The sequence below is a fragment of the Didymella exigua genome, assembly GCF_010094145.1.
Source record: "Didymella exigua CBS 183.55 unplaced genomic scaffold M421scaffold_4, whole genome shotgun sequence".
Classification (NCBI taxonomy): domain Eukaryota; kingdom Fungi; phylum Ascomycota; class Dothideomycetes; order Pleosporales; family Didymellaceae; genus Didymella; species Didymella exigua.
Genome location: NW_022984778.1, coordinates 405943 through 420379, shown reverse-complemented (window position 1 = coordinate 420379; position 14437 = coordinate 405943). Strand labels below are relative to the sequence as shown.

General features: G+C 52.8%; 7 protein-coding genes across 7 annotated transcripts; 3 read left to right on the top strand and 4 right to left on the bottom strand.

Annotated features, from left to right (window-relative positions):
* Positions 1 to 227: 227 nt before the first annotated feature.
* On the bottom strand, positions 228 to 3219 carry M421DRAFT_54230 (uncharacterized protein; the record flags this gene model as incomplete). Its single annotated transcript, XM_033595203.1, has 4 exons — positions 228 to 1861; positions 1909 to 1995; positions 2050 to 2400; positions 2451 to 3219. The coding sequence occupies 4 exons, from the start codon at positions 3217 to 3219 to the stop codon at positions 228 to 230; spliced, it is 2841 nt and encodes a 946-aa protein (XP_033452402.1).
* Positions 3220 to 3325: 106 nt separating this feature from the next.
* M421DRAFT_98362 (NEDD8-activating enzyme E1 catalytic subunit) lies at positions 3326 to 5135 on the top strand (the record flags this gene model as incomplete). The annotated part of the gene is made up of 5 exons (XM_033598604.1): positions 3326 to 3365; positions 3651 to 3669; positions 3721 to 3825; positions 3933 to 4892; positions 4946 to 5135. 5 exons carry the CDS (start codon positions 3326 to 3328, stop codon positions 5133 to 5135), a joined length of 1314 nt encoding a protein of 437 aa, XP_033452401.1.
* A 102-nt stretch (positions 5136 to 5237) lies between these two features.
* M421DRAFT_416879 (Golgi apparatus membrane protein TVP23) lies at positions 5238 to 6267 on the bottom strand. Its single transcript, XM_033591241.1, has 3 exons — positions 6132 to 6267; positions 5730 to 6062; positions 5238 to 5667 (listed from the first exon to the last, which is right to left on the bottom strand). Exons 1-3 carry the CDS (start codon positions 6226 to 6228, stop codon positions 5513 to 5515), a joined length of 585 nt encoding a protein of 194 aa, XP_033452400.1. The 5' UTR covers positions 6229 to 6267; the 3' UTR covers positions 5238 to 5512.
* Positions 6268 to 6434: 167 nt separating this feature from the next.
* M421DRAFT_416878 (citrate lyase) lies at positions 6435 to 7757 on the top strand. The gene is made up of 2 exons (XM_033591240.1): positions 6435 to 6512; positions 6566 to 7757. The coding sequence occupies exons 1-2, from the start codon at positions 6476 to 6478 to the stop codon at positions 7495 to 7497; spliced, it is 969 nt and encodes a 322-aa protein (XP_033452399.1). The 5' UTR covers positions 6435 to 6475; the 3' UTR covers positions 7498 to 7757.
* A 328-nt stretch (positions 7758 to 8085) lies between these two features.
* On the top strand, positions 8086 to 10794 carry M421DRAFT_54175 (uncharacterized protein; the record flags this gene model as incomplete). Its single annotated transcript, XM_033595190.1, has 3 exons — positions 8086 to 8161; positions 8217 to 8271; positions 8322 to 10794. 3 exons carry the CDS (start codon positions 8086 to 8088, stop codon positions 10792 to 10794), a joined length of 2604 nt encoding a protein of 867 aa, XP_033452398.1.
* On the bottom strand, positions 10772 to 12722 carry M421DRAFT_416876 (cytochrome P450). Its single transcript, XM_033591239.1, has 2 exons — positions 12436 to 12722; positions 10772 to 12364 (listed from the first exon to the last, which is right to left on the bottom strand). The coding sequence occupies exons 1-2, from the start codon at positions 12571 to 12573 to the stop codon at positions 10862 to 10864; spliced, it is 1641 nt and encodes a 546-aa protein (XP_033452397.1). The 5' UTR covers positions 12574 to 12722; the 3' UTR covers positions 10772 to 10861.
* A 36-nt stretch (positions 12723 to 12758) lies between these two features.
* Positions 12759 to 13513, bottom strand: M421DRAFT_416875 (ABM-domain-containing protein). Its single transcript, XM_033591238.1, has 2 exons — positions 13409 to 13513; positions 12759 to 13353 (listed from the first exon to the last, which is right to left on the bottom strand). The coding sequence occupies exons 1-2, from the start codon at positions 13460 to 13462 to the stop codon at positions 13087 to 13089; spliced, it is 321 nt and encodes a 106-aa protein (XP_033452396.1). The 5' UTR covers positions 13463 to 13513; the 3' UTR covers positions 12759 to 13086.
* Positions 13514 to 14437: the final 924 nt, after the last annotated feature.

The following is a 14437-nucleotide window of genomic DNA, read 5'->3' as shown; positions in this document are numbered from 1 at the left end:
CATGCGCAGGGCGTTGAGGAAGGAGATATGAACCGACGCAGAGTGCAACGCACGAGTCGACGTGGTTGATTGAGCTGTGAGTGTTGTCGCTACAAGTTTTCAATATCCCGACGTTTGTGTGCGCAACGTGTTCAAAAGAGAACGTGTCACCGACAAAGCTTTGCATCGAACCTGCGCCTGTGACACTGCTGATCTCGTGCGCAGAGCTTCACACACCTATCGCTCTGTCAATAATGCATCAACGCACCCGCCAGCCTGCGCTGGTACTTCTCCACGACTTCCTGACACCGTATCACGACACCAGCAGCCAACACCCGGATCCTTTCGTCCTCCTCGCTCCCAGCACCCAGACCCTCAAACACCATCTTGACCCATGCCTGTGTTTCCATCAACTCCTTGCCCTGCTCCGTAGCCAACCTCTCTTTGTTCTCGTTCGTCTCCAATAGCATCAGGAATCCGAACAGCAGCGCACCCAGAATCGCCTTGTCGTTAATTGCTAGTCCCCGCACAGAAAGCAACAAATCCCAATACTCGCGCGTCATTTGCGGCAGCGAAAGCGTGTTGGGTCCTGACGCGTTCAGCAACAGCGACAGGGTCTGCAGGAACGGTGGAAGGAGGTGTGTAGATGCGTAGATCGAGTCGCTGCTCGATCTGATCTGCAGCCACCAGCGACCGGTCAGCGGGAAGAAGAAGTTGTCTGCGACTATCTGTGCGAGAGCGTTCGGGATGGGCTTCTTGCGCGCAGCTTCGACTTCCATGCGTGAGCTGAACGTGCGCACCTTGAGGACGTTAGGCCCGCTTAGTGTGTCGGCTGCTTGCGAGGCAAGGGGTGAGAGCATGGCGCGGGCCATACTGCTCGTGAGCTTCGAGACCGGGGTTGCGGTTTTGTCTTCTGTATACGTCTTATGCAAATGCGGCGGTAGTTGCTTGCTAGGGAATGATGGCGCTGCCGGGATCAGTTCATCTGTGGATGAGTCCTTCATGCCAGCAAGCTCGCGCGCCCCAAGTCCAAGTGTCGTGAGCATGGCTACGCGCTGCATCAGACTGTAGTCGCCTGAGAAGAATGAACGTGCAAACCACTGCGCCATTTGCGCTGGTCTTGCAAGAAGCACAGCAATTAAGGCCTGTTGCCTTTGCTGCGCAAAGTTCTCCAGCTCAAGACCGTTCTGTAGCCCAGTCAAAGTAGTGGCAAGCTCTTCAACATGATCTGTGACCTCAGTGCCGAAATTGGTCTTGCGTCGGATCAAGGGTGCTGCAGTAGCGAGAGCAAGCTCGTGACGGTCATAATTTTCCTGGTCTCGTAGGCCTGCAGTAAGTTCCCTAATGTACACAGGTGCAGTGGGCTTGTTACGGTTGATAGCCGTGGGGTCATCGTCTGAGTCTTCTGGGTCTGAGTCGGGCTTGCTGTAAATCATCAGGTCTGCATCTTCATCTTCAGAGTTGGAAAGCACCTCGATGACGCGAGGTCCTTGGATCTGAGTGATTGTTGGAGTTTTCGCAACTTTTGCCGTTGGCTTAGGCTTGGACGTTGATCGACTTCTAGAACCTTTGCTTGTTGGCTTCTTCCGGAGATCCGAGATGCTTCCAAGCCGGTCGTCCACCTTCGCGAGTCGCTCATACCATCTCGCCTCCTCTGCTTCACTCCCTTCAAGCTCGATCTTCAGCTGAAGCTCAGGCTTGTCCAACATCTTGGATATCGCCGTGCCAACCGCAACACCGAGGAAGCGAGCTCGGGGTGATGCTGCCCTAATGCGATTGGACATGCCGTTAACGTGGTACGTTGACTTGGCCATCATGGTCATGAACATAGGTTGTATCCGCTGTACGTAACCGCAGCATAACGCTAATGTCTGCGCAAGAGCTAGTTCTTGTTAGACCACAGGTGGCTATTGAGAAGTGTGTACTGACCTTCTTGCTGCATTACGGGCGTGTGCTTGACATAGACAGAGTCTCCGAATGTCTTGATACAGTTCTCGAATAGGGTTTGCAGCTTCTCTACGTAGGATTAATAGCTGACCATCAGATTATTCTTGGAGATTCAACACGCACCTTCATCTTGAGCTAACGCAGCAATCACAGAACGACGAGTAGCGAGTGAATCATCCAAGGAAGGAATTGCAGATCTCGCAAGTGAAGAGACAATGTGGTCCTTCAACACTTCGTTGTTGTTCATGAAGCTGTTCAATAGACATGCTACTCCAGACACCGTCGGAGATTGATCGATAGGTTCATCAACTTTGCTGACAACCTCAGACTGAAAGAATTGCTTGGTGACATAGGTGATGACAGCATTGATGTACTTTCGCTGTTCAGAAGCTTTCAAACGCCCTACTAGAGCTGCGACTCGGGTTGCTCGATCTACCTCGATACAATTGGCGAGGATGGCAGCGACAAGGCGATCTAACTTGGCAGTCAGTGACGGATGTCGCGGTAAATGAAGAATGACTCACCCGTGTATCCCAAAGTTAGTGCCTTGGAGGCGAGCTTATTCACAGCTGTGTTGAGGTCCTTGTCCTCGTCGCCAACCGTCAGCATGAAGTCGATATTTTGACCAAGCCACTCAGCAAGATCGTTGCCACTTGATGATGATATCTCAGTTCCTCTTTCTTTCAGTACATCCTCAGCCTCAGCTCTCGTCGACAAGGCACGGCCTGATGCTACCTGCGCGAGATACTCCTTCCATAACAATCTCCTCTGTATGTCGTTTTTGCCAAACTCCAGAATCTGTTCGTAGATCTGATATGATACACTAACACCACTCAATACCCTGTCGAGTACTTCCAAGGTGTCTTCGATGAATTCTGGCACGCTACCTGTCGCCCCTGCGGCTTTCTTTTGCCGACTCTCCATGATAAGTGTGCGGAGCCTTGTAAGCAGGTGCCCAATTCCCGCGGGATTGCGGAGTGCGACAATAAGGGGGTACCAGTCACTCTTTTGCTGCTTGAGGACTCTCCAAAAGTTTGGTATGAGGTTGCTAACCAGTTCGTGTGCGATGCTTGCATACACTGGCTCAGAGATGACGATGCTAACTCCTCTGCTGTTGAGGAAGCTCATAACATTGTTGACTGTTCCATGGCTTGGCTGGCTCCTCAGTGCCTGCAATGCTGCTTGCGGCGTGTCGATGGTTGCTGCATCCCGGATGCTCAAGTCCTGAATCTTCTCAATTGCTGGCTTGGAGACGATCTTCTTGCTCGAGACGGCGGTGAGAAAGTCTGCCATTTCGGTTATGCTTCCGGCTGATGTCTGACTGTGAGGCGCTCAAGCCAGTCCGAGATCGTTGAAAAGTCGTCTCGATTCACGAAAGCTGCGCTGATTGGAAATGATTATGCGTGTGGTTGTCGACAGGGCTTCAACTGCTCGTATTCGTCATCCGTGCCCACCCGTCGCAATATTCACACCACGTTCTTGCTGATTTCAGAATGATTCAAGGGTCTCGATGACTGGTCCAAGTGAATGTCTTCAGGATCACTGCATGCTTGCCTTCCACACGGGGCAAGAATTGCCGAACCTAGACTCTTGGCGGCGCTAAACTCTATCTAACACCGATGCCTGCACCACTCCCGTTTGCTCAACTTGAATTTCACACTACAACTCTCTGTCGTTTCGCAAGATGTCGATCGAAGCTCAGAACCCAGTGTCTGGCATAGAAGCGAGTCCTCGCGCACGATGGTAAGCCTATGAACTGACAGGTATTTAGGTTGCTAATGTGACGTGATATAGGAAGTACCTGGACAACATCTTGATGCGAAGCGGGCCATTTACGGATCCTGATGCGTTTCAGCCAGGCGATAATGTTATCGAGACTCTGAGCCGTTCCAAAGTACTGTGTGTAAAACATGCTAGCTATCTGTACTGTTCTAAAGGCTAACAATATCTAGAGTCATGTAAGTTTGTCTTACACTATCATGAACGTCCTAACAATACAACTCCAGTGGAGCAGGCGGTCTTGGATGTGAGATCCTTAAGAATCTTGCGCTTTCAGGCTTCAAAGATATCCACGTGATTGATATGGACACTATAGATGTCAGCAATCTCAACCGACAATTCCTCTTCCGCCAAGCAGACGTTGGCAGCTTCAAGGCTGAAGTCGCAGCTCGTTTCATCGAGAAGCGCATCAAAGGAGTCAAGATCACCCCATACTGCGGCAAGATTCAAGACAAAGATGAAGCGTACTACATGCAGTTCGCGATGGTAGTGTGTGGTCTGGACAGTATCGAGGCCCGCCGCTGGATCAACGCCACACTCGTCGGTATGGTAGATGAGAACGACCCAGATTCACTGAAGCCGTTAGTAGACGGTGGTACCGAAGGTTTCAAGGGCCAGGCGAGGGTAATTCTTCCGACCATGACCAGCTGCATCGAGTGTCAGCTCGATATGCACGCCCCACGCGCTGCGGTCCCACTTTGCACACTAGCCACCATCCCTCGTCAACCGCAGCACTGCATCGAATGGGCACACATCATTGCCTGGGACGAGGAGCGTAAAGACATCACCCTTGACAACGACGACCCAGAACACATCACCTGGTTATACGAGAAGGCTCTCAAGCGCGCTAAGGAGTTCAAAATTGAAGGCGTTACATATTCTATGACACAAGGTGTAGTCAAGAACATCATCCCAGCGATTGCTTCAACCAATGCCATTGTGGCTGCAAGCTGCTGCAACGAGGCGTTCAAGATTGCCACCAACACGAATCCGTTCCTGGGTTTCCCCGAGACCGACAACTACATGATGTACACGGGCGACGACAGCGTCTACACATACACTTTCGAGCACCAGAAGAAAGACGACTGCCCTGTCTGCGGAGCTGGCAATATTGCACGACCCCTGACAATCAACCCCAACGTTACATTGCAGGAGTTCATTGATGGTCTGGCAGAGAGACCTGAAGCGTGAGTTAAAGTCCTGGTCTTCGAACTGAGATGGGAAAGCTGACAGCCAATAGTCAGCTCAAGAAGCCCTCGATCCGCACCGGAGAGAAGTCGCTGTATATGCAGATGGCTGGCCTCGAGGAGCAGACACGCCCCAACCTTGAGAAGAAGCTGCGCGACTTGGTCGAGGACGGCGAGGAGATTCTCATCACTGACAGGTCGTTCCCTACGCAATTCAAGTACAAGATGGTGTACCAGAAATAGGCTGCTGGTAACCTGACGTTGCGTCGGTCAACGCGCGACGACTACCTGCGCAGGTATCCAATTGCCATCGTTCTGCCAACAGAGTGAATACTTAGTGACAGACCGGGCGCCATTTGGACGGAGTCCAAGGTTTCAGTGTCGGATCCAACAATGCGTAGATGTTATTGTCAACGAGGACAGCTAGTAAGAGCAAATACTACAAGGTGCGCACGATAGTAGAAGCGCTATTCTGTAAGGAGCATGAATCAACGCAACGCTGAAATTGATCGCAGTCTCATAGAATATCAGTCTATCATGCTGTGACCCTGGAACTCCAGACACCATGCCTACTCTTACAGCGCTCAACGCTCACTTTTGTCGTGCCATCCTCCTCCAAATCATCTTCTGAACAAGCCCCCAATGACCCCTCCAGCCAAATTGCGCGCCAGACCCGAGCCATAAATTGCGTTCGAGGCAAAGCCACTCGCCTGGCCGAACTTGTCGCACCTCGAGAACGCAAGCGTATTCGTAATCGTCAGAACCAGCGCAATAACTGCTCTCATTAGCTTTATCCCGCTTTCCACAATTACAGCACAGAGAAGCAAGACGACTCACCAACAAGCGTCAACCAAATAAACTCCAAGCTCACCAGCGCCAAAATCGCCAGCAGAATCCACAGCACAGGCTGCGCGTACAGCGCAATCCAGAAGAACCGCTTGTCCGTCGCATTTAACTCCCTCGTCTCCGGGTCTGCGGACTCGAACACCCACCGTCCATCGCCGGTCGCGCTGTCGACTTCGTTCCACCACCGCAGACCCACGAGGCGCCGTCCTGCGATGTTCTTCAGGTAATAGAAGTCGACGGCGAGTAAGAGGATGGTGATGATGAAGATCATGACGAAGTTGGAGGTTAGGAGGCGCAGTCCGAGGATGTAGACGAGGAGGGAGGCTATGAATCATGTTAACTCTGTATGCTGTGTGAGATGTGCTTTCGGGAGCCTAGGAAGGGATTGCGTACAGATGCGGAAGAACAGGAAGGTCAGGAGCGTGATGGGGTGGCTGCTGAGCTTCCAGCTCAGCGAGCCGGGCGCGGGCGACTGCTGTGCCGTCTCCATGGGGGAGGTGCTGTGTGGTGCTGCTGGGGCTGTCGACTGAATGCGCACCAGTGATGACACGCGGCTAGACCTCAGGGAACGCGTCTCGGAGGTCGGAGGTCGGCGTTAGCGTGTAAGCTCTGATCTCAAGGTTTCCCCACGCCAACCCCATGTAGCCGGGAGATAGCCGGGCTGCCATCGTGCCCTGCCATTGACTTTCTGGCTTCAATTGCACTTCCTCACTGAGGTACTGACTACATACGTAGCAATGGCAGCCCCTATCATCCGGCGGGCGTGCATGTACGGTACATTCACAACCCTTCTTCCAATGTCTTCCGCAGCAGCTCACGGCGTCCAGTCCCAGCATCCTCGCAGAAGATGCTCGAGAAGTCCTTCGCCATGCACGCCGACAATGTGACCTACGACCTCGAAGACTCAGTCGCGCCCTCACTGAAAGCTGAGGCACGCTCGAACCTGCGCTCCATCCTGTCCAAACCACGCCCCGCCGGCATCAGAGAGATGTGCGTGCGCGTCAACAGCGTCGATACGGGTCTCGCGCTCGACGATCTGACCGAGGTTCTGCAGGGCGAATACCTCGATGCCATCATGCTGCCCAAGTGCGAGAGCGCCGCGGACTTGCACTTCATAACGGACGTCATACGGCACCTGTCGCCGGCGCGACACCCCAGCTCTCCTACAAAGAGTGACAAAGCCGGGAAGAAGCCCGTGAGCATAATCGCGCTGATCGAGTCCGCGAAAGCCATCCAGAACCTCAAGGAGATCTGCGAGGCATCGCCGTACCTTGATGGCTTGGTTTTTGCTGCCGAGGACTTCGCAAAAGATATGAGTCTCACACGCACGCCCTCGCTGACCGAGTTCCTGTACGCTCGCAGCGCGATTGCGACTGCGGCGCGCGCTGCTCTTCTATCAAGCACAATCGACCTGGTGTGCACAAGCTACAAGGGCGATGCAGGGCTTCAAACGCTCGAGGAAGAGTGTCTGAACGGTAAGGGCATGGGGTTCAACGGCAAGCAGTGTATACATCCCAGCCAGGTTGCTGTGTGTCACAAGGCGTTTAGTCCAGGGGACAAGGAGGTTGAGTGGGCGACGAGAGTGGTGATTGCGGATGAGAAGGCGGATAAGGCGGGAAGAGGGGCGTGGACGCTCGAAGGCAAGATGATTGATGTGCCGGTTGTAAAGAAGGCGCGGGCCGTGTTGAAGTATGCGGAGGCTTGTGAGATTGATGTTGGGGCTGTGAGGGAGAAGTGGAAGGATCAGGAGCCGGAGTAGCTTCCATCTGAACCAAGATAGGTTTCTATGGTTATGTCTGATACCCTCTATCGCAGCTGAATTGTTGAGCAACCTTCGTCGAATGCATTGCCTCGCTAGAAGATGTCAAGGGTTGCGCAAAATGCTTCTACACAAGGTGTTTAAGATGTGCCCTCATCGTGCGATCTAAGCAACATTTGCAGAATATAGGCCAATAGTCGGTCCTGAAGGCAGGTCAGCATTGCCACCATGGAGGTAGTATAAACAACTATCGAGCGCAGCTCTTTCCAAATCAGGCACGCGAACTGCTCGAGTCGGTGAGCTCTCAAAACTTCTGCAGAAAGAATAAACGTCACCACGACCGAATTGAGCCTAGTCAACCCTGTGAACCGGTCGCGCTTTCTCGTTTGGCGCGTCTCCCTCCGACTGAGCGCCGCCCCGCATCCGATTTCAGTCCGCGTTGGAACTTTACGCAGACGCGGACACACCCTTGTTTCGAGGCCGGAACCGCACTGTCTTTCCGACTCTTACGCAGCGAACCGTGTCACTACGCGCCATTCATGCCATTCAATCGAAGAGTCGCTCACAGAGCCGAGAAAGAGCTAGGCTATGGCGCTGAAACAATGCAGCATGTGCGATCGCACGTTCACCAAACTCGAGCATCTCAAGCGTCACGAAAGATCGCGTATGTCAGACCTGATCATTCGGTGCAATGATGCAGTTGGCTGACAAAGGACCAGACACCAAAGAGCGCCCGTATGAGTGCCCAACATGCAACAAGAGCTTTTCGAGAAGGTAACGTCTGACCAAACTTTCTATCTTTACCGTCTAATATGACTGCGCAGCGACGTCTTGTTCCGGCACTGTAAGGGCCACAACCAGGTCGCGATGAATCGTAGGAAGGATGAACAGCAAAGCCATGGATCGCTTCAACCGACGGACCTTTCGAGCCAACCCTTGCATTTCCATCCCCCAGTGCACATGGCTGGCCCTACCCCTGCTCCTTCCTTGCCAGGTGGAGACATGTCTTTGCCAGAAGGCGAGAATGCTCCAGCAATCCATCCAAACAGCGGACACCGTATGGAGGCGCTCATCAACGCAGCCCAACACCTCGAGCCCACTGCGTATCCATCTTGGCAGTCACCTAACTCATTGCACCCCGACAGTTACCAGATGGCAGGACATCATGACAGTAACCTGGGGCCACCCATTGACCCCTCCATGGAATCACTCTCTTTCACGTCTGCCACGAGCAGTGGCAACTTCGATCCATGGGCTTTCGATCTGATGCAGAGCCACCAGGCTATGCTTGGTCAAACGACCTCCAGCTCATTGAGATCGTGGCTCTTCACACCAGACGGCAATCTGGATACACCAAACGGAAACCACCGTCCAGATTTAGACGAGTCTCTCTACCAAGACGGCGCAGCAGGCCCCTCTCATGACGAAGGCAGTCCGTCAGATGCCGTGTCCATCGCATCAAAGATTCCCAGAGAGCGATTTGTAAGAGTCGCCAACTGTTGGCCGCCACAGATCTCAAGAACAACACGAACAATGCCTATCTTGTGGCAGGACTTGGCCTTGCAGGGATGCCCGAACATCTTCGCTGATGATACAACGCACATGATTGAACAGCACCCCTCCCAAGACCAACGACGGAACTCGCGCTGGTGCTTGGATGAGCTCCGCCGAAAATCTCTTCAGGATGTACTAGCTCAGGCACCTCCGGCCGATAATTTACGATTCAATCACCGAGGAAGCTTCGTAGGGACCAACAGCATGGCCATTTCTGGAAACAGCTTGCCATTTCCACCAACCGAGATTCTGGATATTGCATTGGAGATGTACCAGAACTATTTCCACCCGACGCTACCAGTCGTTCACGTGCCTACCTTTTCCGCTAAGCAAGCTGCGCAACCGCTTCTGCTGTCAATGTGTCTCATAGGCATGAGCATCATCGGCACTGCGGGCGCCGTGAAGTTCGTAACGCATAGCTTCCCCAGCTTGCTACAGCTTGTACTAGCGGATCTGCGCTCTTTGCGCTCGAGCAAAGATCCTCCGCAACGGCACATGCGCACAATCGCTACAGGGCTTTTGGTTCTCAACCTCGCTTCAATTACAGGCAGGAAGAACCGCATCGCTCAGGCGGAGGAACTCTACATCGAGCTCATCACAGTGTCTCAGAACCAGGGCCTCTTCTCTGTCAACGACGGTATGGACGTAGGCGACTTGCTGCACTCTTTGGCCGACGGGGAGCATAGGTGGAGAGCCTGGGTGAACATCGAGTGTGTTAAGAGGATCACTTACGGGCTGATCCAGGCCGACTCCTGGTGGGCAGGCCATCTTTCAAGCTCACCCATTATCCGCCCCGAGCTTGTGCAGGTCTACCCTGTCACAAACCAAAGCTTATACCAGGCAGAATCATCAACAGCGTGGATCCATATGGTCGACCAAGGCACTCCAGCGCATATTGATGCCATCACGTCTTACCCTGACCTAGCTCCCGCGCCTAATTCTCGATCGTTGGAACTAGCATGTAATCAGCTCACGCTCATCTCACTTCGGATGTTAGAAGCAAATGACAGGGTGGGCGTCAAGAGTGAACATCAGCATCTTGAGCCTTGGCGCGTCTTTGCGGACGATGAACGTAGCCGTGGCATAGTACCTTTGATGGTGAGCTTCAGGTCCATTCATGACTTAAACTCTCTTGTCCTCTGGCACAAGCTGTGCATGCGGCTCGGTGCAAACATGCAAAACTTCGAGCTGGCTGCTGGTCGAGCTGGCGCAGGACCAGCTGCGACTGCCCTCGAGCTCGTCTCTGCATGGACACAAACTTCGACAGCGCGTCGATCGATCCTTCACGCAGCGCATATCTACAAGCTGCTTTCAGATCGCAAGGTCTCGGATGTTGTCCATCCACAAAGCATTGTAGCGCTGTTCCATGCTGCTTTGGTCCTTGGACTGTACGTTTTCACGGTTCCGCCCTCAGCAAACTCAAGCACCGCCGCCGGATACGAGCTATCAGACCCAGTGGATTGGGTCATTGTTGAAAGAGTCGGCTTGGTCGACCGCGAGGAGTACTCTAATGCAATCAAAACAGAATCAGCAGCCGCACGATTCATCTTGCATGGCGGGTCTCTCAGCATGGGCAACGTCGCTTTGGAGGCTGGCTATGCTGCAGCCCGCAAAACCTTGCTGCACTGCGCTGACCTTATGGAAGGAATGGGACGTTGGAAGAGCAGGACGTTTTCTCAAATTCTGCACATCATGAGCGATGACTTGACGGAGTTCAATGGCCCTGACCACGACGACGGTTGAAAGGGAGAAAGTTCTGGCCTAATAACTAATTGTAATTCTGAACTATAGGTTTGATCGATCTCCGCTCCTACGTCCAGTTCGACTTCTTCACACTCATCGGCATGTGGTCTCGGGGCTTCGCCTCGAAGACATACTCCTGAAATGCGCGATCTCCAAATGTCAGATCCAGGTCTGTCCACGGCACTCGTGGCGTCTTGTTCGGCTTAAGACCAACACAAGTGAAGTCAAACTCTCGGATTGTCAAGAGAAGCATGATTTTCAATTCGTCCATGGCTAGCGGCTGGCCCAAACAAGCTCTTGGTCCTCTCTCGAAAGGTCGCCAGGCATGACGCGGAAACTCCTCGCGCGTGAATCGATCCGGATCGAACGCACTTGGGTTTGGGAAGATTTCTGGGTTCATATGCATTGTGTGCTGCATTGGCAGGATCAGGAAGCCCTTCGTAGTGCAATGTTGACCATTGTACGGAATGAAACCCTCGATCTGCTCTCTACGAGCTGTGCACCCCACCGGATAATGACGCAAGGCCTCCTTGATGACATTGGTGGTGTATTCTAGGCTGTTGAGTCTGTAAGGTTCTGCGCACAGAATATTATATGTAGCATCGATCCCTGGTGCGAATACTCGGTCGTGTTCTTCTCTCAACTTCCGTACAACATCTGGATATGCTGAGAGAAGCATGTACGTGAAGCAGGATGTATCCGTAGTCGTGCCTGTTCCTCCAACAACAAGCGTGCGTACTTGTATCAATACGGTCTCTAAAAAGGCCGGGTCCAGGCGATTCTGCTTGCGCTGTGGGGCTTCTTGCAGGTATTCTCGCAGGATGAGGTCGATGATGATGCTGTCTTTCCGCTTCTCCAAACTTACGTCGTTCTCAACAACATGAGCAAAACGCTTCTCAACGAGCTCAGTCAACGCGGCATCGAGTTTCTTTTTCGCCGCCTCCCGCTTCCGATGCGCCAAATAGTTCCTTAAGAAATCAACCTTCCAGCAGTCACGCAGCTGCATGTGCGCTCGACTCGTGTCATTCCAATGTTGCATCACCTCGCTCTTTCCCGCTTGAGCGCCCAGCGAATGACCGAACGTTGCTTCACCAATAACATCGAGCGTCATCCGCTCAGCGCACTTCTCGAGTTCGAAGGTTTCACCCGATTCAGCCAACTTGGTCAGGATCGCGCGGAATTCCATCACGGCTTCAGCAATCATCGGCCGCTGATTCGTGACATGTATGATCGAGAATGCAGGAGCGAGCATCTTGTGCAGCATCTTCCACCTCGCGCCCTCAGTGGTTACGATATTGCCCCTTCCGATCATGGGCTCGACTACCCTGATCATCTCGTCGTGCTTCTCGTGGTTCCGTGTAACGGTCAAATGGAGCGCGGCGTCGGGATCGGTAACGACGCAGATGCTGGGCCCGACTGGCCAGAGATCCAGGTAGAAAACACCGGGGAGCTTGTACTTCTGCGCTATCGTCGTCACGGCGACTTGGATGTGGCAGTCTTTCGGGAATGCGGCGAAGGTCTCCCCCATCAGCTTGAGATGGCCCCAGAAGAAGGAGTGTGGCGGTTTGGGCTGGGAATGTCAGCATTAGAACCTTCACGAGTACAGAGCATGATTCCGGAGGTGCGAAGATAGGGGCATACCAGGTCTTTGTAGAAGCGTCTTCGCTGCACCAGATTCACCACAAAATAGCATAGTGCTGTAACGATACCCGTTACCACGATCTTTGCCCATGGGAGACCAGATGTAAGCTCCAATAGAGCATCATGAGTAGTGTTCATGTCAGGAAGATGTCAGTGTTTGGGACAGAGAGAAGCAGAACGAAAGTACAACGGCTGCTACAGTCTTTATGTCAATGTTGATCTGGAGCCAGGCTGAACCCTGTCAGCATGCGGGGGTGAACTGATGGCGGGCCTAAACTTTAGCTGAGGTTGGCCCGCTATTCCATGGGGGGAGCTGTGTAACCGTCAAAATTCAAACGAGATCGTTTTGCACAACACCTCCAATCAGTACGTAGATTTTACACTTGCGTGTATGCAAGTATGCGTCTTGAAAGTTGCTGTGTAACTGTTGTTGTGCGACTTCCCCTGCATCGCTGTACGCATAAGGTACAAGGACATGGAGGTCTCCACAAACGTGCATCCCAGCCGAACATCTTCATGCATCCCACTCTCATTGGCCATCCAAGCGCTCTCCGCTTACATCAATCGCATCAGCTTCCAAGCGCCGACATCCTCCGACTTCCCACGGCTTACACTCCGACGCCAGATCCCACATGCTGAATCTAACAACCTCTACAGCTTACTCGCGTACCCCCCAACCTCCTTAGTCACTATAATCCTCATCGGCTCAGCAAGCAGATCCTCGCTCATCATCGTCTTGCCCATCGCCTTGAAGTCTGGCGATTTGGCGTGCGCGCCGATGGATGCCTGGTCTTTGTACGTCTCCAGCATTACGAAGACGGGAGTGTCGCCCTTCGTCTCGCGCTGCAGGTGGTACCGCAGCGTGCCTGGCTCGTTGGCTTTGACAGCCTTTGCTGCGGCGACGAGGAGCTCCTCGACCTTGATGCTCGTTAGTGGCTTCCTGCTGTTTTGATGGACTGTGGTGGAGACGTACGCGGTCGGCTTTGCCGGCTTTGGGCGTGATGATGGCAACGATGTCGATGGGCATTTTGATTGTGATGTATAAGATGTCTAGAGGTTCTTTGGACTGTGCGATTGATACAAAAGTCGTGATGATTGCTTCTCCGCTCTTCCTGGAAGGGTTAGAGCCGAAAGATGCCGAGGCACATTACTTCGTAATGATGCCAATCCTTGTAAGTCGCGTTACTGCTGTCAGTCTCCTCGACATAACAACCATGCATATTAAATATGGCATTGCTGCTATGTGCTGTACATTACTGTTGCTGTTCGAAATCTTTGACCCATATTCAGCGTATTAGACCCTTCATCCGTCCAGGCATCGCCATACATGACACGGCGACTTGCGACCGCCGGATGATCACACGCTGCCTTGACCGACACTGTCTTGCTCCACAGTCGACGGTCGCTTTTCAGTGCCTAGCTCTTGGCTTTTACTTCATCTGATCAAAGGCCCTCCCTTGATCGTGTCAGGTCTGTCGGTCGGGGTACCGCAATGAAGATGAGCTGGCTGTCAGCTTACAGGTAGGTAAGCTTGACAAAGGCAAAGACGGGTGTCATTCTAATCTTACCCTTCCGTACCGTCCATGTAGGTGAGGTTCTACTTGCAATGGTATAAAAGGTCTGTCAATCTGTAGATGAAGATCCGAACATTCTCAGACCTTTCATCTTTTCTCACACGCCCCAGACAAGTTTCCAAACACCGTCTTCGATATTCATTATGGGATACACAATTTTCATGTTCCTCACCCGCAAACCGGGCATCAGTTTCGAAGCTTTTGTTGACCACTACGAGAATAAGCACATCCCTCTCGTTCTCGAAGTCCTTGGCGATGTAGCACCCGTCCGCCACAATCGCTACCCCGAAAGCGCAGCCCTGCCGGCGTTGATGAAAGTAACATCCCTCCACCGCTTGTGTTCTTTGGCGATGCAGAGACAGTCAATTACGACTGCATTACTACGGTCGAGCTCAGGGATGAAGCGCATTGTCAGGTATTCAATGAAA

Excerpts from the sequence above, each read along its gene's own strand:
- M421DRAFT_416875 (XM_033591238.1), bottom strand. The coding sequence starts at position 13,462 with ATGCCCATCGACATCGTTGCCATCATCACGCCCAAAGCCGGCAAAGCC. Across the intron at positions 13,354-13,408 it reads AAGCCGGCAAAGCCGACCGC|GTCGAGGAGCTCCTCGTCGC; the intron begins GTACGTCTCCAC and ends ACGAGCATCAAG.
- M421DRAFT_416879 (XM_033591241.1), bottom strand. The coding sequence starts at position 6,228 with ATGGAGACGGCACAGCAGTCGCCCGCGCCCGGCTCGCTGAGCTGGAAG. Across the intron at positions 6,063-6,131 it reads CTTCCTGTTCTTCCGCATCT|CCTCCCTCCTCGTCTACATC; the intron begins GTACGCAATCCC and ends CATGATTCATAG. Across the intron at positions 5,668-5,729 it reads TATTTGGTTGACGCTTGTTG|TTATTGCGCTGGTTCTGACG; the intron begins GTGAGTCGTCTT and ends TAATGAGAGCAG.
- M421DRAFT_416876 (XM_033591239.1), bottom strand. The coding sequence starts at position 12,573 with ATGAACACTACTCATGATGCTCTATTGGAGCTTACATCTGGTCTCCCA. Across the intron at positions 12,365-12,435 it reads GACGCTTCTACAAAGACCTG|CCCAAACCGCCACACTCCTT; the intron begins GTATGCCCCTAT and ends TGACATTCCCAG.
- M421DRAFT_416878 (XM_033591240.1), top strand. The coding sequence starts at position 6,476 with ATGGCAGCCCCTATCATCCGGCGGGCGTGCATGTACG. Across the intron at positions 6,513-6,565 it reads CCGGCGGGCGTGCATGTACG|TCCCAGCATCCTCGCAGAAG; the intron begins GTACATTCACAA and ends CACGGCGTCCAG.